Below are 22,322 nucleotides of genomic sequence, written 5' to 3'. Positions count from 1 at the left end.
TTTCAGAGTTAAAAACAAGCAGTACACCTAGTCATGCAGTCCAGCAACTATTCTGTTCTAGATAGTTTCTCTTGAAAGAGGACAGTCTCCAAAAAAACCCTGAGGTTTTTATACCATCCTAACTCTTTCTTTCAGAGTCTGTAGTTAGCAGGTTGATTCGATCACTTACAACTCTGAATTAATAGATACATAAGGAAATTAGGTATCCCTCCCCAAAGTTCCCTTTTGTGATCTGAGGGGTGGGAGAATTAAGTTGTCTGCACAACTGGGCTGCTTTTTTTTGTAGTAGTAGTTAAAATACATTTTTCTGTTTCAATGGAAAAAAAAGAGCACTGTAGGGCCTTCTTACAGTATTAAACAGTAAATCACCATACACAACAATCCATAAAGTTACTAATATCAGTGAAAGTCTTGTTTGTTTTTTTTAATGTGTTTCTTTCATGCTTAAAGTTTTGGGTTGTTTTGAAATAAAATGGATGTATCACAACCATAGTAAACACCCTAGAAATACCCATAGCTTTTAAATGTTTTTACAGCAAATGCTTGTTCTATAAAAGTATGGTGGAGGTTTGTGAACCCTTGAAACATTTCAGGTTTGGGTTAGACCCTTGTTTATTTTTGTAAATGTATAATTTTAATGACTTTGAGTTGCTAAAAAGAGTGACCCATAGCATTCAACCGACTCCTGGGTTATATTTAAATTGTCCAATAGCGTTCAGCCAACTCCTGGGTTATATTTAAACTGTCCAATTGCGTCTATGAACTCCTGAGGTTTTATTTCATTTAATATTAATCAGAGCTCACCATTCCCACCCACCCACTCACCTCCCTTACTGTGGGTGTACACCCATCAAACTTAATTACTGATCACTAATAAATTTAACCCTGATGGCAACAAGGGTGGGTAATCACATCTAGACCTACAGACTAGTTTTATATTGCGTGTTTGTCCCCTCACCAGGATTCAGCAGGTAGGGGGCTTCCATCTGGAACTACAGACTAGCTGCTCAGTTTGTATTTCCTCATGCACGCACTTACTCAGATGAGCTGTCAGTATTGGGAGCGCTCATATGCTGAGTGTAAATTCAGCTGCAGAAACGCACACTTGCAAGGGTCAGCATTTGTTTGGTTTGGGTAACACCAGGGTGTGCTTGGTGCTTTCCAAACAGACAATGGGGCAGGCAGAGTCTCTGCCCCACAGAGCTCCTAGCCTGATGAGTGAGAGGGGATTTTCCCCTTTGCGAGTTCATTGTGCTCTAGCGGAGCCTGCAGTAGGGCTCATTCTCTCTTGCTGTTTTATTGCCTGACGTGAGATGTATTTAGTGAATAGCTTCCTTATGAGACGTTATTGGCAGTGGGTGGCTCCCCTTAATTACCAAGGCCTGGTCTACACTAGGATTTTATATCGGTATAGCTAGGTCTCTCAGGGGTGCGAAAAATCCCTAGTCCAGACAGTGCTAGGCATATTCATCCTGGGGAAGGCAGTGCAGGAAACAGTCATGCCAGGTTAAAGCTCAGTATGGAACTTTTAGCATGAGGCAGCAAGTTGTACATGGAGATTTAGTGCACGGCAGGCTGGAGCACTGTGGATTTACACCCTGGCTTGCGGCACAGTAGCACTCAGGAGAGACAAGCTCTACATGTCATTATGGAGCAGCGATAACTGCTCCTAGTTGGCAAGAAAGTTTCTATTTGAAGTTGAATTTTGCACATATATAGGCCGTGGTTCAGGAGAGCCAACGTTGTATTTTATGTGCCACAGGACTTAGGCCTGTGATGAAAGTTAAGCACGTGCTTCAGTGCTTTGCTGAATCAGAGACATAGGCAGATTGATTTGAAATTGGTAGGCAACTCAGGAGCTGGGGAGGAAATCTGATTTGTGGAGAAATTTTGACTTAACATAATCAAAAGGGTCACCCAAGATACAGCCTCCCCTTCCACACGTACACACACAGAAAACCTATTTAAAATGTTGAAAGTCTTTTTTGTCTGCAGAAGTAGGTAAAAAATGAGCATCAGGAGTCTTATGAACTCCTATCAGTTCAGTCGCCCCAGTGAGATCAACCAGAAAGACAGTGTCATATTTGAAATGGAAATGTTATTTGATTGTGCTTTGGGCACTACAGTGACATAGTGGGTTGTAAGGGGCATCTTTGAAACAGGCTTTCAGCAGACTCATTCCCCAGACCTCATCCTCCAGAATGTCGCAGGTGCCATGGCAATTTTCACAACATCAGAAAGTTGATAAACTAAAGAACTGAAGTCACCAGGGATGCACAGGGGATCTGAAGGAGCATATAAAGAACATTAGCATTGGAAGAGTCTAGGGCTGAACATAACCAGATAACATGCTTGTAAAAGTTGCTAAATCCTGTTTCCACTGGGTGGAAGATCATGTTTTAAAACATGTTTTTAAATGTGACTTGTTTTACCAGTCTAGAGGTGCTTTAAGAGACAGAAAGCAAAAAGTAGAAATAAGTGGTTAGTTTTCATCATGGCAAAAGATTGACCACAATGGTTGGTTCAATATATTTACTAATGACCCAAGAAAGGGGTGAACAGTGAGGTGGCAAAATTTGCAAATGACACAAAAATATTTAATTAGTCGACCAGAGAAGACTGTGAGGAACTTTAGAGGAGCTAACCAAGCTAGGGGAATGGGCAACATAAGAGCAAATGAAATTCACTGTTGGCAAATGCACAGTGAAGGGAATCTTTTGAACTGTTCATACACTGAGTTCTAAATGGACGCAGGCAAGGAGTGGACAGTGCAATAAAATCTTCTGCTCAGTTTGGTCAAGAAAACCAAGTGTGAGGATGTGTAAGGAATGAGTGATAAGGAAAAGATTCTAACACCAGTATATTTATCAGAGGGATTCCTTCACAAGGGTTTTGTGGTCAGTGCTGGTCAGTCCATCTCAAGAAGGAAGTTGCAGAAACAGAGAGGTTCAAAGGTGGACAAAAGCAGTGATTAGGGGCCTGGCAAAATTGCCCTATGCAGTGAGATTGAAAAGACTGGGACTGTTTAGTTTAAAGAGGAGACAACTAAGAGGGAACATAATAGAGGGACATAAAATAAGGAATAGGATAGACACGTCAGATCAGGTATTTCTGTTCATTGCTCTGAATACAACAAGGGGACATTCAAGGCAGCACATTTAAAATGGATAAGAGGCAACACATTTTCACAAAACACACAATTAACCTGAGGAACTCATTGCCACAGATATCATTGAGGTGAAGAGTTTAGCACAATTCAAAAAAGGATTAGACATATCTATGGATAAGGAAACTATCCACAGTTATCTTTGTAAGGATTTGGGAAGTGTTGGGGGGAGAAAAAAAAACCCTAGTGCTTTAGAGGGGATATAAATGGAAGGGGTTAGGAAGAAATTTCCATTGGGGATGGGCTTTCCCATAATTCCCTCCTGCAGGTTTCTTGTACCTTCTTCTGAAGCATCCAGTCTGGCAAGTCCTGTGTTCCTACAGACACCAGTTTGATGGTACCTTGGTCAGTACCTTAAAGACATCAGGCACTCCAGTGCATTCATCAGTCTGGCGGAGTGAGGACAGGTCTACATGGACCTCCCTAATGCATTAGAAACCTTGATAAATTGCAAAGGACCATGGCCTGGATCCAGGGCCCTCCCTAGCGGGGTGCAGGGCCTGGGACAAACCAGCCTCCACTCTACTCTCCTCACTGTCTGCCTGGCACGCCCACCCACTGCTCACTTCCTCACCCCCTCCAGCCCACCCGCTGCTGTCCTCACCATCGGCATGCCTGTCCGCCGCTCACCTCCTCACCCACCTGCCCACTGCTCGTCTCCTGGCCAGGGCCAGATTAACTTTTCGTGGGTCCGGCACCAAACATATTTGTGGGCCCCCCTGGGGAATGAAGGGGCCAGGGGCAAGAGCACAGCGGGCAGGGTGGATTTGATTTAAATCATGATTTAAATCAGTAGTCAGGAAGACTCGATTTAATCATGGTTTTCCACATAAAAGTGCATTCTTGTTGGTTGTTATAACCTTAATATATATTCTTCACAACTCAGAGATAGATGTAGGTTTCATTTTTAGAAGGTACACACTATACATTTTTAAACAGTGATTTATTTTGAAAACTTTTCAGATGCGTTTTACAGCTATATCAGAAAATGAATGATTGGTTATTTCATTTACCAAAGAGAATTGAAGCAGATATCATTGGGAGGTGAACTATCTCCAATTCAACAGGTTAATCATTAATATTTGGAGGATTTTCTTGCCAGGCTGTATTAGGAGGAGAATATCACCAGACAGACATTTAAATTGTTTTATTTAACTAAACAACAACGTTAAGTATTATGGATTTTTTTCTTCAACAGCAAACATAATATTTTTACAAAAAAGCATATGTCTCTCGCTTCTCACATTTTATCTCCAGACTTCTTCTCCTTGTCCAGATCTATTCCGCCCCCAACAATCTTCTATTCATTGAACTTTTCGAAACTTTTCACTTTTAAAGAGAGATAAGGGATTGACTCTGTGTACACAAATTTGCAGAGGGACAACTGTTATTTCTCACCTCTATATATTATTTATTTATTTAAAAACATTTTTGCTGTTAACAAGCATGTTACCTCTGGAGAGACACATCCCCAGTTTGAGAACTGCAAAACTAAGCGTCTCTGACGGTATCTTCTAGACTGAGAGAAAGATTAACCTAAATAATCTATACAGAAGCCTGTGGAACCCCATAAAATTGGGTCCCTAATCCATCAACTATTAGAACTCATTTACAAAACTTTTCTTGAACATTACATGAATATATTGTCTCATACTATAGAATTAGAATTTATAATCCCTATTCCATGATGAGATATAATGTATCTTAATTAAAACTATTTTTAGATAGGTTTTTTCCTCAAAAATCTGATTTAAATACAAAAAAATCTGATTTTTTTTAAAAAGTCATTGATTTTTATCCACCCTGACAGCGGGGCATGGTGGGGGGGAAGGATTGGTCCCCAGCTGGAGCGAGGCAGGGGCCAGAGGCAGGATGAGCACAGTGGGGCATGGGGGGAGGATTAGTCCCTGCTGACTGGAGCAAGGCAGGGGCCGGGGGCAAAAGCACAGCAGGGCAGGAGCTAGGGTTGGTCCCTGGAGCAAGGGAGGGGCCGGGGGTAAACTGCAAGCACAGCAGGGCTGGGGAGGGGGTAAAAAGGATCCCCTCCACTCCTGCCCACATAGAGCGGATACCTACCTTCTCCCTGGTTCTAGCCCGTTTTCTTTGTCTCTCTCTGCACTGAGCTGAGGGTGGGGGTGCACTGAGCACAGGGCTGGGGGTGCAGGGTCTGGGAGGGAGCTAGGGTGCAAGAGTGGGCTGGGAGCTGGGGTGCAGGGTCTGGCCAGGAGCTAGGGTGGTGAGGGAGGGTGCTCAAGGTTGGGGCAGGAGGATGGGGTGTGGAGCGCTTACCTGGGGCAGCTCCCATTTGGTGTGAGGGCTGCAGGTGGGAATGTGGGAGGTGCAGGAGCTCCCGTTTGGTGCTCAGGGTGGGGGTAGGGATGTGGGGGGTGTGTGCAGGAGTCAGGGCATGGGGCGTGGGGGGGGCTGGGTATGTGTGGGGGGGTGCAGGAGTCAGGGCTGGGGGTGCGGGCTGGGGCTGTGGGGGCGCTCCCAGCCCCCTGCCCTGAGCAGCTCATGCCGGGGGCTGGAGGGGGTATGCCCTGATTCCACCCCCTTCCCCAACGCCCCGCTCCCGCCTCTTCTCCGCCTCCTCCCCTAGCGGCGAGCGTGCTGCGGTTCCGCTTCTCCCCCTGCCTGGCGCGGGCGATCAGCTGTTCGGCAGCAGGGAGGGGGAGGGGCGGAACGAAGCAGGCTGTGGGAAGAGGCAGGGGAGGAGCTTGGGTGGCGGCGGAGCTGCAGCCGGGAGCACCAAGCTTCTGCCCCCACAGGAGAGAGCAGGGGAGGGGGGCGGAGAAGAGCAGGCTGGGCCAGGGCCCCTTTGGCGCGTGGGTCGGGCGCCATGGTAAATCCGGTACTGCTGCCCGCTACTCTCCTCGCCATCCACCTGGACGTCCCCAGCCCCCACGTCTGCCCGACCGCCTCTCTCCTCCTCGCCATCTGCCTGCCTCCTCACTCCCCTCCCGCCCACTCCCCATTCACCTCCTCACCCCGCCTGTCTGCCCACTTCCTGCCTCACCTCCCAGCCCACCTCCTCACCCGAGCATCGGGACAAATGGCATCCCAATCGTGCATCGGTCAGGATGCGGGACAAAGGGCTAAATATCGTTACCGTCCCAATTTTATTGAAGCGCGGGGCTCCCCAAAGCGCTGGGCCTCTGGTGGTCACCCTGATTCACCCTACCTAAGGGACGGCTCTGCCTGGATCTACAAAGGGGTTTAGGTGTTGCAATGCTGAGTGTTGCAATGCCCAACTTTTAGACACCCTGAAAATCGCTGGACTCCACAAAGCCTGGGTTAGGTGCCCAGGCTGCCTCCACAATGAACGGGGAGCGAGATGCACCTAAAAATGGGATCCACGCAAACCACACACTAGTTAGCCAATGGGAGATGCCAAGGAGAGGGGGGAAGCTAAGCCATGCCCTTCTCAGGGAGCTAGTCACCCAACTCTGAGCTGCAGGGAGGCACCTGTCTGTGCTAGTGACCCACAGCTGGGAACCCATCTCCTGGAGTGTGGGGCCTAAGGCATTTCTTGCTAGAAGCACTGGAGGAGGAGGAGGAGGAGATGCTGCTTCCTCCCTTACAACACTGATCCCAGTGGTTAGAGCACTTCCCTGGGATGTGGGACACCTAGACGCAATTTTCCCCTCTGCGAGGGGGGGGAGAAAGGATTTGGAGAGGGTCTCCCACCTCTCACAAGATTGCTGTAACCACTGGGCCATGGGACATTCCAATGTGGGGATCCCTCAATCTCTCCTGCTGAGACCCTTGCACTGTGTATAAAAACTTAAACAGTCACTGGGCAGAGAGACTGAGCATGTGAGAATGACTGTGTAGCCTGGCGGTCAGGGCATCTCCCAAAGGGACGCTGGGTCCTGCCCACCTGCCCCAGGGATACAGTTCCAGAACTGGGCTCAGGCATAGGTGAGGGATTTAGTGACTCATTCTGACAGTCTGAGAGCTGCACTGTGCTCTGAGTGCTGCTTAGTGCTGGACCTACGTGGGGGAAGGAAGGACAAAAGTAGCTTTTTGACATTTTTACACTTGCCCCAATACCTGGGGCTGCCAGGAGCCAATTCAGATCCTGGCATTATGAAAAGCAGCCTCAGGGCTTCTCCATCTTGCCCCAGCAGGCAAGATCTACAAGGGGGCCATCACATCTGCTGGGGATCAGTGGAGTTCAGCAGCACTCCAGCCACACCCTTTCCATCCCACCACACTCCCAACAACCCTTCAACCCTGGGGAGATGGAGGAGATGCAAGGGGGTGACCTAGAGCTGGTTACACTGGGTTTACACCATCTGAGGATTCCCCTACACTGACAGAATTCCCAGCTGGATGCCTACACTGGCTTTCCGGCCCCTCTGCACTGCTGGAGTGGCACAAAAGGACCAGGGTAACATCAAAGATCTGACCAGCTTCATGCAACAATGTATACAGGAATGTAAGAGGTTTAATGTTACACTTAGTCTTGTTTTCATATGGCATGGCATGTTTGTAAGCTTCTGCCCTTTGTACTGCAACACCCTCTGTGTCCTGCAGCTTATTCACTGCACTTGTAGAGAAATCCCAGCAGTTTGCTAACATGGGTTTGGTTTCATTTGTTTCTCCCCTTGTTCAGAGCAAGTTATAATGAAGAGGACGATTTTCTCATTCTTTCATGGCTTCACTGTGAGCTCCTCGCTGCCTGGATACGTTGTTTTCTTCATTGCTCTGCACATTCACAATTTGGCATCAGGTGGGAATTCCTATTTATCCATGAGATTTCTGCCTGCTCATATATCTTCTCCTTCTAAAAGTACCAGTTCTCTCACATTATAGCCTCATGTCATTTACCATGCCTGTTCACCCTGGAAGATCATGCAAGTCACAAACTGGTCTCTTGGTTCCAGATTTTTGTCTGCATTCTAGTGCCATGACTTCAGAAAGCTGCCAGGTCCTCCCAGTTAAGAATTTCCTCCTCTTGGGGGTGGTGTTTCCCTGAGGGACACATGGCTGGTTTAACAGCCCAGCACCGCTCCCTTCAGCCCCTGGCACAGGAATATTCTGGGAGTACTTGGGGCCTGATTTGCAAAAGTGAAAAACACTCACCACTGCCAGCAAATTCCATGCGAGTGTGGTGTGGACATGTAACATGCCATAAGAATGCAAATCAGGCCCTAGGTGTCTCAAGTTAGTGGACAGTTTTGGCCTTAATGTCTCTGTGCCTCAGTTTCCCATCTGGAAAATGGAGATAACAAAACCTCCCTACCTCAAAAGGATGTTATGAAATTAAAATAATTAGTTTTAGTTGACACACTCAGATAGGAATGAGCACCACAGAAAAGCCCTTGAGTAGATAATATAATTCTATATCTAGTGCAGGATTTGGAGTGTGGCAGTAAATGTGGCCTGGAGCCTCTCTGAATGATTAGGATAAAAAGAAGCACTGAATAGCTGCTAATTCACTGAGCATTGATCTATCCTGTGCACTGAATGAGTCAGGGATCCCATGGAAAAAATACCATGTTTTCAAGTAATTAAAGACTGTAGCATAATGAACACACACAAGGGGGCACAATTAAGGTTTCATGGAAAACCTTAATTCTGGCATTTCCTAGTCTTGGAGTGCTTGACTTGGCCACCTTAACATAGTTGCTGTCTGTAATTAATCTATACTGTTTCTATCTTTTTCTCAAAAAGAAAAGGAGTACTTGTGGCACCTTAGAGACTAACCAATTTATTTGAGCATAAGCTTTCGTGAGCTAGAGCTCACTTCATCATCTTTTCTGGCATTCTATGGTGCAATCACATTGGTAACTGACTCGAAGGTTGCACTTATTACAGTGAAACATTTTACGATACAATAACATACAAATTGTGACTAAAATGCTTTAGTAATGATGATAAACTGGCATTTCCTCAGTCCATTTTGCCTCAGGCACTGCCTCTTCTCCTTTGTGGGTACTAATCTCTACCCTCTGCCTGTGTTAGAGAATTGAACCATTGCTCATTGAACAGGAGGGCTGTTCTAGTGTAAACACCAGTGCTGCATTGTATCCACACTCTTTCTGTTTGCACCCTGCCCACTTTTGTGCCCTGCCACACTGTTGCACCTAAATTAATGTCCATTCAGTTTCTCTCGGACTTAATCACTTTTTTCCACTGGTACATTTCACAGCACAGTTTACAGTGACTGGACCTGACCATCCAATCACCACCTCCGTAGGTGGGGAGGCCGTCCTGCCCTGCCACCTCTCCCCCAGGATGAGCGCTGAGAACATGGAGGTGCGATGGTTCCGGTTCCAATATCATTCAGTTGTCCACCTGTATCAGGAGGGACAGGATAAGTATGAAGAGCAGATGCTGGAATATCACGGGAGGACAGAGCTGCTGAAAGATGGCATCACTAATGGGAGTGTTTCCCTGAGAATATACCAGGTCCAGCTCTCTGATCATGGGCAGTATACATGCTTTTTTCAATACAGTATATTTTATGAAGAAGCCATATTGGAACTGATGGTATCAGGTCAGTTATAGTGTTTTATTGTTTTGATTTGCCAGCAGTATAATAAATGGAGTAATTGCTCATTGTGATTTACCCCTTGATCGCTCTCATTCACACATGAATATCCAGAATTCTCTTTTAGCTTCCAATTATTGCACAGCAGGGTCAATCCCTGAGGAAAAATGGAAGAATTTTGCTTATGTGCTCTGTACTTGGGGCAGTTTCTAAATTTTATTTTAAACATAGTATAGAGTTCAAATATTTCTCTGACAATAAACAAACCCACTGTGATAATTTGAGGACTCTGTCTGTATAGTTTATGAATTCTGTTTGATATTGTGAAGTTGTTTTTATGAAAATTGCTGTATCATAGAATGTCTCTATGTCTACGTGTATCCACCATTACTGACCAAGTCGTAGCACATACACCAGACTATTTACAACGAGGAGTAGTTAGCTTTAACTACTTTTTAACTCTGACCTGTCAATAAGTATGCTAAGGATGTTAGCTGGAACTGGGAAGAAGCCACTTCCTTCTGCTGGTCTGTAGGGGGACTGGAGTTTGGTGAGTTGAAAATTACGAGAAACAGAACAAAGGAACCAGGTGTTAGTGATGGGACATAGAAACTAGAGACAATCAGTAGGACAGGAACAAGAAACTTTGGGAAAGAGAGAGGAAGAACGCAGACCAGCCAAGACCAGAGAAGACTGTCTGAGAGAGGGAGGTTCCCTGGCTGAGAAGACAAGCCATCTGCTGCAGCAAAATCTGACCCAGCCCAGAGAATGCTCTGGAGTGGTAAGGAAATTGTGAGAGGGAAATGCACGTAGGTCTATTATTTTTCTATAGATCCGTGTTTTCAAGAAAAGAGCAATGGTGTTAGAATCCTGTGCAAAGTCTCTGTGCGTTACCCTACCACATAATATGTGGACCCAGAATGCCCACACAGCTGGAGTTCTGGGACAACAAGGGTGTATTTAAGCTGTGGGGCTGCCTATGGGAACAGCACTGGTCCCAGCAGGGGCTGGGCAGTTGGACCGTGAGGTCTCACTGCTTGAGGGGCTGTAAGATGGAGGATCTGCACCCCCAGAGTGGTCTGAGAGACCTCAGGCCTTGTCTGTGCCTGGACTCTGCTCAGACTCTAGAGGTTTAAAACACACGTGATTCAATGGTTGGATCCCCTCACAGCAGTCTGGTGAGTGGCCAAGAGGGGGTGCTTGACAAAGCTGTGACACCCCCTCACTCTCTTCCCTTGGGTTCTGCTTATATCAGGTGTCTGTCATTTGCTTATTTAAACATAGAACACTTCATCTGAAACCTTTCCAGCAGGTTTTTTTTTCTTTCCCTCACATATTATGGGCCAAACCTCGAGAAGGGCTGATCACTGATGACTCCCACTGAAACTGCAGTTACTCAGTGCCTCTCTGGATCTGTGTCTATTAACTGATTTTTTTCATCATACAATTGGATCGATTTCTTTTGGAATTGCCTTGTTATTTTCATAGTCCCATACCCCTCTGGAATAGAGCCAGTTGGGAATTTTTTGACCAAGCTTTTCTTTCATCAAAAATTGCTGATTTATTGAAACTGAAACTTTCCATGGGAAAGGGTTGGTTTCAACTGAGTTTTTTACTCAAAAATTTTGAAAAAAAGTTTCAAAATTGTCAAAACGTTTTTGTTTTGATATTTATAACATGAGAAAATCCATTTTCCAGTTAAAATCAACTGTTTGTTTTAAAATGTAAGCTAATTGTAGTAAATAAGTAAAAGTTGTCAAAATTGAAATGAAATGTTTCAACTAACTTGACTCAAAATGCTTTGGGGATTTTTGATTCATGAAAGTTTTTGGAGACTTTGATCTTTTGTCTCAGTTTTCTAGGAGAAATTTTTTGTATATATCTTGAAAGTTTTCACAGGGCAGGAAAACTGCTTCCTGCACAGCTCTGTTCAGGAACTAAGTTCAGGAAGAACATTGTCATAGTATCTCAGGATGCTGTCAGAGTATCTCAGTATCTTTATCTACAGATAACTCGAAGCTCAATATAAATGACAAATTGAATTGTGAAATAATCATTTTTAGATAAAGCAATAAAGTGACCTGTCACCTGAAGAAATATATGAAAATAGTCAGAATGAATTTACTCTCAGTCTTAGTCTCTATAATATTAATTTCTCCATAAAAGAAGAAACCTAGTCCAGATGAAACCAATAGAAGGAAACTGCAATGTAAGGCATAAGATATAAATTAGGAGAGGAAGAATAAAAAGCCAAAGCCAAAAACAAATATCAAGAAATTGTTTCAGTGTTTATCAGGGGTTGGTAGTCTGCCAGAGAGTTGGTGGGTAAGGTGTACCAATACAGAAGAAAGGGAGCAATCAAAAGAGGATAAGGACGTTACAGAGAAGCTAAATGTTTTCTTTGCACTAGTCGTCAGCACAGAGGAGATATCTGCTCATCTCAGCTAATAAAGATGAGGCATTGTCAGAGAGTGATGTATCAAAAGAGGAAAAGCTGGAACAAACTAATGAATTAAATAGCAAGGCGTCACCAAGAGTTCCTTCAGAACAGTTATATGAATTTAAGAGTGCAGTGGCTGAGCTGCAAACAAAATCATGCAAATGTTAAAATCACTGCTCGACTGGAGGAATGGAAGGCAGCCAGGGTTTTAACTATCAGTAAATATGGTGCTAGAGGTGACCCTTGGATTTACTTCAGAACTGAGTAAATTGGTTGAAACAATAATCAAAGACAGTTAGAATAGTTTCAACTCTGTGGAATTTCCACATAATTATATGGCAAACTTTTGTGGTTTTGAAACTTTTCAAACATGAAACAAGTGTAGCTGAAGCACTTTTGTCTTCCTGAATCCAGCAACATCCTGAAATAATGGGTGAAAAGATGTGAATGTCCCATTCATCTCATTAGGGTATTGACTCTGAAACATAATGATGACATTTAAAATGTCATCATTGTTGACTATTTCATTCCTGAGATACCAACAAAGTAACCTGGCCAGAACTTAATCTATCTTCTAGTGAAGGGCTGAGTCCAGTGTGATGGGATTGAATATGCAATTTTAGAAGTCCAGGTGCCAGGACCATAAGCAGGGCAGAAAAAGTGGGGCAGTCGCCCAGGGAGCAAAGCTGTGGGGTTGGAAAAATGGGGTGGAAACAGAGGTGCGTGGCAGGGCTCAGTTGGGCCAGTCCCACACAGCTTGGGTTCAGGAGGGACTTTGTCGGCAGGCTACCCATCTTGTCTGGGTTGGGGGAGATGCAACTAAAAAATCTGGGGGCACGTGACCTCATGTGCCCCCCATACATGTTTCTGCGGTGCAGAAAAAAAAGATGAAAAAAATGGTAGGGAGCTCAAATATGCTTGCTCACCCTGGGCATTAAAATGCCTAGTTACTGCTCTGCTAGGTGCGTCAGACCATAGATCACCAAGGGCCTTTTCCAGTGACTTCAGTGGGCTTCGGGCCAGGCCCTGTCCTCTAACATGCACTATCCACACTAAGCTAAGTGTTCAGCTTTCGAGGGTGTGTGCACTAGTGAGATTCTGATATCTAGCTGAGTAAAGTATTGCAGGCCATAGTGAAGGGAACAGGTCCCCCAGCACTCAGTGACACACACCTGCAGTGAGTTTTCCACATAGCTCACTCTGACGGTGGGTGCTGGGGACAGAGAAAAGAGTTAATTTGCTACTTCTCCTGAAGGGTATGCTCCTGTCTGCTTTGCTGAAAGTGTAGAATTAACACAGGTTCATTCCATTCTCCTCTAGCTATGGGCTCGGACCCCCACATCTCTGTTGATGGTCACCAGGACGGAGGAATCCTGGTTGTGTGTCAATCGGCTGGGTGGCACCCAGAACCTGAGGTTCAGTGGAAAGATCACCATGGGAAGCTGCTATCACCTGCCTCTGAAAAAATATCCAAGGAGACCAATGGCCTATTTCAAACTCAGATTTCTATTGTTATAACAGAAGATTCCAACCGGAATTTGTCCTGTTCTGTCAGGAACCCGCTCGTCAACCAAGAGAAAATATCAACAGTTTTCATAGCAGGTCAGTGCCCATCCACACTGCACTGGGGTCTAACAAGACATTACAGATGTTAGTGGGGAGTATATAGTATTGTGCGATTATTACTGATCCCCTGTTTATAGCTTTTCTTTGGGTAACACAAGACACCCTCTCTTACACTCTTACCTTGGTTTCTTTCTTGCATTACATCCAGAAGACTACACTAATCTAACAGCAGCGCCAAGGGCCCCGTCAGGATGCAGGCAGGAGTCAGGACAAACTCCCACTGGCTTAAATGAAATCTCTACCTGAGTAAGGAGTGAAGGATCAGGCCTGAGTGTCATATTTTGGTGGAGTGGCAGCATGTTTAAAGTTGTGGCAGAGTTTTATTGTGACAGCACTGTTAAACCTTTATTTTTAAGAAATGTAGTAAAAATGGTTAAAAAAAAATACCACAACCAAACCCAGCCCTATTGTTATGGGTTGGACATAAGATTGGCACTCACATGTTCCCGGAATACCAGACATTCCGGTACTTCTGCGAATGGTGTGACGCCGCCCCCATTGGTGTGATCCTGATCCCGCTGGTGAGGTGGTGCATGTGAGGTCAAGCTGAATGGTGGGCCGCTATCTTTAAACTTGCACCACCCTGCCCCCACCAGTGTGACCTTGTACACACTGTGTGTGTGAGGTCATGCTGCACCAGGGTGGGAGGTGCCATTTTTGAAAGCCAGAAGTGGCAGAGCAGCATGCCCCATCTAATACCAGACAAAACCACATCTGGTTGTGTCCCAGTGCAGGACAGGGAACAAAGGTCTCAAACGGAGGACCAGTCGGTTTAATACCGGATGAGCAGCCTCCCTAGTTGGCCATAACCACTGCCCTTCATTTAAGACAGGGGTAAGAAGCCATTAAGCTCTTTTGTGGAACCAGAGAGCTGAAGAAACTAACAGCCTCCACCCCAAATATAGGCACATGCTACTACCCAAAACAAAGGCCTGTGTCACGCAGATGTGGGTGGAGGGGTTTGGCTGGGTATTATTTTGGTAGAGGGGTGTGTGTGAGAGAAGCAGCAAGTACACAGCACAGAGGCGGACACAGGGAAGGAGCATAACAAGCACTGGGAGTGTGGGCCTGAGAAAAGCATAGCAAGAGAGTTCTGGGCTGAGTGCTGGCTGAAAGGGGCTTGGAGCTGTGAGCAAAACAATGGTTTGATTCCTTCTGCTTTGCAGAAGATCTGTCCCTACGTATGTGGTTTGGTTATTTTGTTGATGACCAGCTCACCACAGTGCCCTCCCAGATCCAGAAACAGACTCCAGCATTCCTGAACTCCAGTTTTCTACTGCAGTCTAGTGAATAGCTGTGTAACTCAAGGGAAAGTGTGTGTCAGGCCTGTCTCTGGTAACTAGCTTAGTAGGAAGCTAGCCATAGCTCAAGTAGTAGAAGTTAGCGCTGAAGCTCTATAGGGTCTGGGTTCAAACCTTTCTGCTCCTGCTGCAAGAAGTTTACAGTTGCATATAACAGAATTTCTTTTTTAAAAATACTAGTTGATTTAATTCACACAATGAAAAAACATCGTTTAAAAAAGCTGTTTGATCTCAGTGGGAGGTGGAAGTGGCAGCCTTATGGAGTGCTGGAGTCGGAGTGTATTATTGACAGCCATGTCAAGGATGTGAAGGCTGCTAGGAATGAAGGAATGTTTTTTCCTTCACTTCTGATTTCTAGGCTGTTCGGGTTGTGGTGGGTGGGTTGTGCCTTGGTACCACCTTAATGGTCACTAAGGAAATTTTTTGTTTTTGTTAATTAAATTAATAGTTAGCCATTAGTGTAATCAAATAACAACAACACTTTGCATGTTTACGGCACTATTCATCTGAGAATCTCAGATTGCTGCATTCTGGTATTTGCTGAATAGGCTCTGGTGTTGCCCATTGTTTCATAATCACATAATAAAGAACCCCGTCCTGGTGCCCAGGCTCCCCACACAGAAATAAGGACCCTAGGGGGTTGTTACTTGGACTTTCCTCACTCAAATTTTGTTGCAATTAAAATCTTGCAACAAGATATTGTACATATACATTTTCTTGGGAGTTTAGTTAAATTTTGAATTGACAACAGGAAAATGGTTCTAAACCAATGAATGTATAAGAGTGCAGGGAAGGTGGGAGGAGGAGGAGAGATAAAAGCAAAGCTTGGGAAGCAAGTTTCCCTGGAGATTAATTAAATAGGGCCTACAGTTTGGGACTCACAGTGCAGTCTGCTGCAGAGATTCCCATTTCATGGAGGTCTCTGATACAAAATCATGGAGCAGGTCCTCAAGGAATCCATTTTGAAGCACTTGGAGGAGAGGAAGGTGATCAGGAAAAGTCAACACGGATTCACCAAGGGCAAGTCATGCCTGACCAACCTGATTGCCTTCGATGATGAGATAACTGGCTCTGTGGTTATGGGGAAAGCGGTGGATGTGATATACCTTGACTTTAGCAAAGTTCCCAGATGACACTAAGCTGGGGGGAAAGGAAGATACACTGGAGGGTAGGGATAGGGTCCAGAGTGACCTAGACAAATTGGAGGATTGGGCCAAAAGAAATCTGATGAGGTTCAAGAAGGACAAGTGCAGATCCTGCACTTAGGAAGAAAGAATCCCATGCACCACTACAGGCTGGGGACCGACTGGCTAAGCAGTGGTTCTGCAGAAAAGGACTGGGGATTACAGTGGACAAGAAGCTGGATACAAGTCAGCAGTGTGCCCTTGTTGCCAAGAAGGCCAAAGGCATATTGGGCTGTATTAGTAGGAGCATTGCCATCAGATCGAGGGAAGTGATTATTCCCCTCTATTCGGCACTGGTGAGGCCATACCTGGAGTACTGTGTCCAGTTTTGGTTCCCCCACTACAGAAGGGATGTGGACAAATTGGAGAGAGTCCAGCAGAGGGCAACGAAAATGATTAGGGGGCTGGGGCACATGACTTATGAGGAGAGGCTGAGGGAACTGGGGTTATTTAGTCTGCAGAAGAGAAAAGTGAGGGGGGATTTGATAGCAGCCTTTAATTACCTGAAGGAGGGTTCCAAAGAGGATGGAGCTAGGCTGTTCTCAGTGGTGGGAGATAACACAACAAGGAGCAATGGTCTCAAGTTGCAGTGGGGGAGGTCTAGGTTGTATATTAGGAAACACTGTTTCACTAGGAGGGTGGTGAAGCACTGGAATAGGTTACCTAGGGAGGTGGTGGAATCTCCATCCTTAGAGGTTTTTAAGGCCTGGCTTGACAAAGCCCTGGCTAGGATGATTTAGTTGGTGTTGGTCCTGCTTTGAGCAGGGGGTTGGACTAGATGACCTCCTGAGGTCTCTTCCAACCCTAATATTCTATGATTCACTGACCCAGTCCAGCAGTGCTTGGCTGCTGAGATTTATCAAGGTCTCATGGCACTGAGGCTACAGGGCAGATATTTATTTACTGTTAAATTTAGTGATACTTCAGGGACTGAGATAAGGGGAACAGGAATCCAAATGAGGTCTCGTTTAACATCGATGAGCACTGAGAATAGGTTAGCAGAAAAGATGACAAAGGCCAAATGTTCAGCCAAAACTCAGGGCTTGTCTACACCTGAAACGTTGCAGCAGCACAGGTGCAGCTGCCCTGCTGTTGCACGTCAGTGTAGACGCTCATTACAGCAATGGGGGGAAGGGTTCTCCTGTTGTTGCAGTGAACACACCTCCTGAAGAGGCAGTAGCTGGGCTGAGAGAAGAATTCCACCATCCATTTAGTGCTGCCAGCACCGAGGGTTTGCTTGGCTGAACTACGTTGGTCAGGGGCATGGATTTGTCACAGCCCAGAAAGACATAGCTGGGTCGACCTGACTTTCTAGTGTAGAGCAGGCCTGTGCTTCACGTTTGTGCCTAGGCTTTGCAGGTGACAATATTTGTATTCACAGAGTTACAGGCTCGTGGTGTCAGAGCACACTATTAGACCGGAAAACATTAACTGTGACATTCCTGGGTGCAAAGGCATTTTCACCTTAATGTTACGTTCCTACCTAATTTACAGTTAACAAAGGCTGGGATTTTCAAAAGAGGGTTAAACTCCCAAATCCGTCTGACAGTCTAGCCACCGAGGCAACTGGACTCTGAGATAAATGGTCACTTATGCCAAAAACCACAAAATATTCAAGTTACACCTAGTCCCAAGAGACCAGTCTCTCACCCAGATCAATTTGAATCCCAGATCTCACTCTAAAGACTGCGCTGGCAGCCAGTTCTATAGTAAACCTACTAAAGGTTTATCAGCTCGGAAAAAGGAATGAGAGTTATTGAGAAGTTAAAGCAGGTAAAAATACAAGTACAGGTGAATCACAGTCTATAATTTCAAAAGGTAGCAGAGATGTAGTAATCTGTCAATTTCCAAAACCTCTTTCAGGGCTACCCAGAATAACTCAGGGGATCACCACCTCCTTGTTCAGTTATTCTGCCCTCTTAGAATCCAAACTGTCCAGAGATGAAGAATTTTTCCTTGTGTTCATACTTATAACTTCTTCTCACAGGAGCCAAGCTCACAACAACACTTCCCATGCAGGTCCCTTTTTCATGGGGTGGGGAAGGAATGCACTTAACAAAGTCTTTGATCCCTGATCTCACACAATGGCTCATTTGCAGATAATGAACAGGAGGACTTTTTCTTTTTTTGATGAGTTACATAGTCACAGAGGTTTACAATGCCAATGCTTGCTATCACTTCATACCATGGGGTATAGTTGAGTGAGAACAATGCATGCAGCATCCTACAAGCATTTTGGAAAACACTAAACACATCCCTATCAACTTAACCTCTGTTATTTATTTTGATGATGCTAACACATAGATAAGCAAGACTGGTTTTCAGCTGTGCATGTATAAGTGTTCAGTGAGTCCTGGGGACTTGGCATGAGCAGGCATCTCATCTGCCAGCATCACAGAGGGATTAATATTTAACAAGCTGGGCTCCCTGTTTGTTCCCTGTAAGTATTTCACTGGTCTGTTGTAGGAAGGGGGATCTGCCTCTCTCCCGCTCAGACCAACCCCAAGGATTCAGAGACCATGCTGGTTTCACTAGTTCCTATGTTACCCTTTCAAAAACGTGACCATGTATTTTCTGCCCATGTAAGGCCCAATGACACTGCAACTACGGCCATGTCAGGGTGTCTCTGGCTGCACTGCGACACAGGTCAGATCTGCAATGCGGCTGGGACCTTCGCCATATTCCATAAGCAGGTTAAGGCTTGGACTTCCACTGGTTTAGAAGCAAAGCATGGAGGGCCATAGCTCACCATGAAATCCATAGGTAGCCCCCGATGACTATTCCAGTCAGACACACTCTTTGCTCACAATATGACCGCATTTAGTCTGTCAGGGTTTGCAGACTAATGACTGTCACAGATTTACAGGATCTGTGCTAAGTAACTCATTGCAAAATACTGCAGGTGCATTCCGTATCTCACCAGCGACTGTCATGGATTTACACAATTTGTTCTGTGCCCCAGCCTTTAAGCAGGGAGGGGCCCTTGAGAGTGCCAGACCCCCAAGGGGTCAGATTTTGCCACAAGAATAGGCAACACAGGCTCCACTGAGCCTCCAGGCTCCAGCACTCCTGCTTCTCACAGTGAGCTCTGCCCAGCAAGCCCCTGTGAGGTAGACGCTCTTTCAGAGACTTTTACTCCCTTCAGGGGCCAACAGACTTCAGCGAGTAAGAATCTGCAGTGATACCAGGCAGCCTTTGCCTTTTAATAGTCAGCTGGAATACAGAATCAGGAAGCCCTTAGGTTAGCATAGAGAGGCCAAGGTTAAAACACAGCCCATACCAGCCCCAGGGCTCCCTTGTCAGGGGCCGTCTCCAGCACAGTCAGTCTCTTGGCAATCTAATGAGCACAGGTGGCCCTCATACAAGCTGTGTGTTTGACTGTGCTTCCTGATGGGTTGCAGGAGTCAGCAGACTGATGCTTAAGCTTTGTAGCAGCAGTCAGCAATCCAGTATCTACACAGTGCATTTTGTACCTGTCTGTAACCATTTCTGTTCCAGTCCCCAGCTACTTCCTGGCTCTGACCCCCTCCACTGTACCTTCTGACTGTGATGCTGATTAACCTTGGGGCTTAGGCTTCTCACTCCCAGCTCTGACTCTTGGCTTTGATCCCAGGCCCACCCCATCTGGATCTAGTTCTAACTGGTATGCGGAACTCTTGCTCCAACCATGAGGCCAGACCACCCATGACCTGGTTGCTGACATCCTATGAGACAGGCAGCTGTAGGAACCATGTTGGTGTCCTTTCTTTGTCTCTGATCCTTTATCTTAGTCCCAGGTGAGAGCCCTGTGTTTCTGTGAGCCCAGTTCTTACCACTGCCTCCTGTCACCTCTGCCCATCATTGGCCTGCTGCAGAGCCGTGCTGAGCTCACATGTTCACCCAGTCCTTCAGGCGTCTCCTGTCTCTCTCAGGGCTTCCATTGATATGGGCTGGTCCCAGCCAGTCCTGAGCGACCCATTCAGATCACCCCAGACAAACATCTCATGTCTCCTGCTTTGCTCCAGGGGCAGCATTTTAACCCTTCTGCACCCACTGGGTAGCAATACCAAGGTGATAGGTAGAAAATCATAAAAACATTACAGACAGTTTCCACATTGTCACAATGCCGCTTTCTTTTGCAGAGCTGTTTTTCCCAAGGGTCAATCCCTGGATGGTGGCTCTGGGTGTGATCCTAGCTCTCCTGGCTCTTCTGATTGCCCTGGCCAGTTACTGCTTCTGGAGGCAACACAGAATGAAAGGTAAAGTTAGAAAGGGACAGAATGTGGAGAGAATGAGGGAGATTTTCTGTTTTGGGGTTTTTTCTTCCTTTTAAAGAGAGGGGTTGACACAGGGACTGGACATCAATGTTCTGAAGAGAGATTTGGACACTGAGAGATGGAGCGAGGCTGAGGGAGAACAAATCATTCAACCTGAAGAAAATATCAAGTGCATTCACCCCTATAGCTCTCACTAAACAATCCAGTCCTGGCATTGTTGTTCACTAGTCAGCGGGGATCCATATTGTCTCAGTTGGAAACAAAAATGTGACGTTAAATGAACGGCACATGGAACTTCCACTGAATGGCAGCAGATTTGGGGGCCTTGCAGCAGGTCATTTCCCTATTGGTAGAGAATTCAGTGACAAGTAGGGAGGGTATCTCCTAGTATAATTTATTATCAGAATGTACACAGGTCCTCTTTGTCTGGAACAGATGTGGCCAAAACTGCCAGCAGGCAATTGCCCTTTGCACAGAAATCTCAGAAATCTCTGCCCTTCTACCAAGGAGCAGCTTCCTTGATTGCTCCCGCCTAGTCACTAAAGCCCAGATACACAAAGAGACATAGGTACCTAAACTCCTGATTTAGGCACCCAAGTCTCAGTTTTAGGCACTGCTGCAATCCACAAAACCCTTTCTCGTCTGCCAGTTAACCTTGTAGGTGCTTAAACTCACTCAATGCCTACATCTTTTGCAGTAAAAAGTTCCCTGGGCACCTGTGTTTCTGCCTCTGGGCATGTGCACGGCTGCTTTAGTCTAGGCACCCAGATGCCTATCTAGGGTTATTTCTGGGTTTTTCTGGACATTGCCTCTTTTTTGATCTTCCACCCTCCATCCGGGCAGATTTTTCAAATAAGAGGCAATTTCTGAGATTTTTGCGGTACACACATTGTAGCTCAGAAAGAGCCGTCTCGCACCCCGATTGGTCCCTTCCCTGCAGCCACAGCTGGATCCCACCCATCCAGGCCCCAGCACCCAGCCCTGGGGACGGGGAGAGGCCTGCACAGAGGCGCTGACTGTTGGGCTGGTGCTGCGTCCCAGGCCTGCGCCAGCTACCGTGCCACCATGACAGAGAGCAACACTGCCCCCCACTTCGAGTGTGAGATCCCAGTACACACATACCCTCCAACACCCCAAATACCTCCTCCCAGTACCCACGCTCCTCCAGCACCCCCCCATACCCTCTCCAACTCCGTTCCCTCCCACCACCCCATTCTCCCCACAGCAGAGTCCTCTTTTGGGGAACCTGAAATACAGTAGCCTGTCTTACCTACAGAGCCTGATCTGACAGGTGTTCTCAGAGCACTCCTACCAGATCAGGACCCATACAAAATCTGGCCAAAGGAGGACCTGGTCGTGCCATCTCCCTTATAACCTTCAGCCCAGTGGTTAGAGAGCTCACTTGGGAGACTCGGATTTAATTTTCCCTTACCCCTGATAGTGACAGATTTTGGATAGGGGTCTCCCACCGCTCAGAAGAGTGCCGTAACCACTGAGCTGTGAGCTCCCACCTCCATCTCTCCTGATGAGGTTGTTCCACTATGTATAACCACCTCATCATTGGGACCGAGAGAGAGAGACGCCATAGCCTGGTGGTGAGGGTTGCCACCTGGGATGTGAGAGACCCAGGGAGCCAGTCCCCAGCTCCAGAGACTCTTTAATTATTTCTATGCAGTAGCACAGCTTCCTCAGGAGAGTCTGAGGGAGCCCCACATCAGAATATCCCAGGGCTCAGTGGTTGGTTACAGCACTTTCCTGAGAGGGAGAGACCCCCGCTGTCAAATCCTTTGTCCCCTGCAGGCAGAGGGGAAATTGAACCTGGGTCTCCCACATCCCAAATGAGGGCCCTA

General features: G+C 46.2%; 1 protein-coding gene across 2 annotated transcripts in view; it reads left to right on the top strand.

Moving 5' to 3' along the window:
* LOC125621781 (butyrophilin subfamily 1 member A1-like) overlaps positions 1 to 22,322 on the top strand; it is a 48,564-nt gene that overhangs the window by 7,261 nt on the left and 18,981 nt on the right. For both annotated transcript variants that reach the window (XM_048819074.2, XM_075119457.1), the window contains 4 exons: positions 7,785 to 7,901; positions 9,324 to 9,671; positions 13,426 to 13,707; positions 20,338 to 20,454. In XM_048819074.2, the coding sequence (XP_048675031.1) occupies positions 7,796 to 7,901; positions 9,324 to 9,671; positions 13,426 to 13,707; positions 20,338 to 20,454 (853 nt within the window). In that variant the 5' untranslated portion in view covers positions 7,785 to 7,795. The remainder of the gene's footprint in view (positions 1 to 7,784; positions 7,902 to 9,323; positions 9,672 to 13,425; positions 13,708 to 20,337; positions 20,455 to 22,322) is intronic.

The sequence above is a fragment of the Caretta caretta genome, chromosome 14, assembly GCF_965140235.1.
Source record: "Caretta caretta isolate rCarCar2 chromosome 14, rCarCar1.hap1, whole genome shotgun sequence".
NCBI classification, from domain to species: Eukaryota; Metazoa; Chordata; order Testudines; family Cheloniidae; genus Caretta; species Caretta caretta.
The sequence above is the reverse complement of the archived record's forward strand: the minus strand, read 5'-3'. Positions and strand labels throughout refer to the sequence as shown.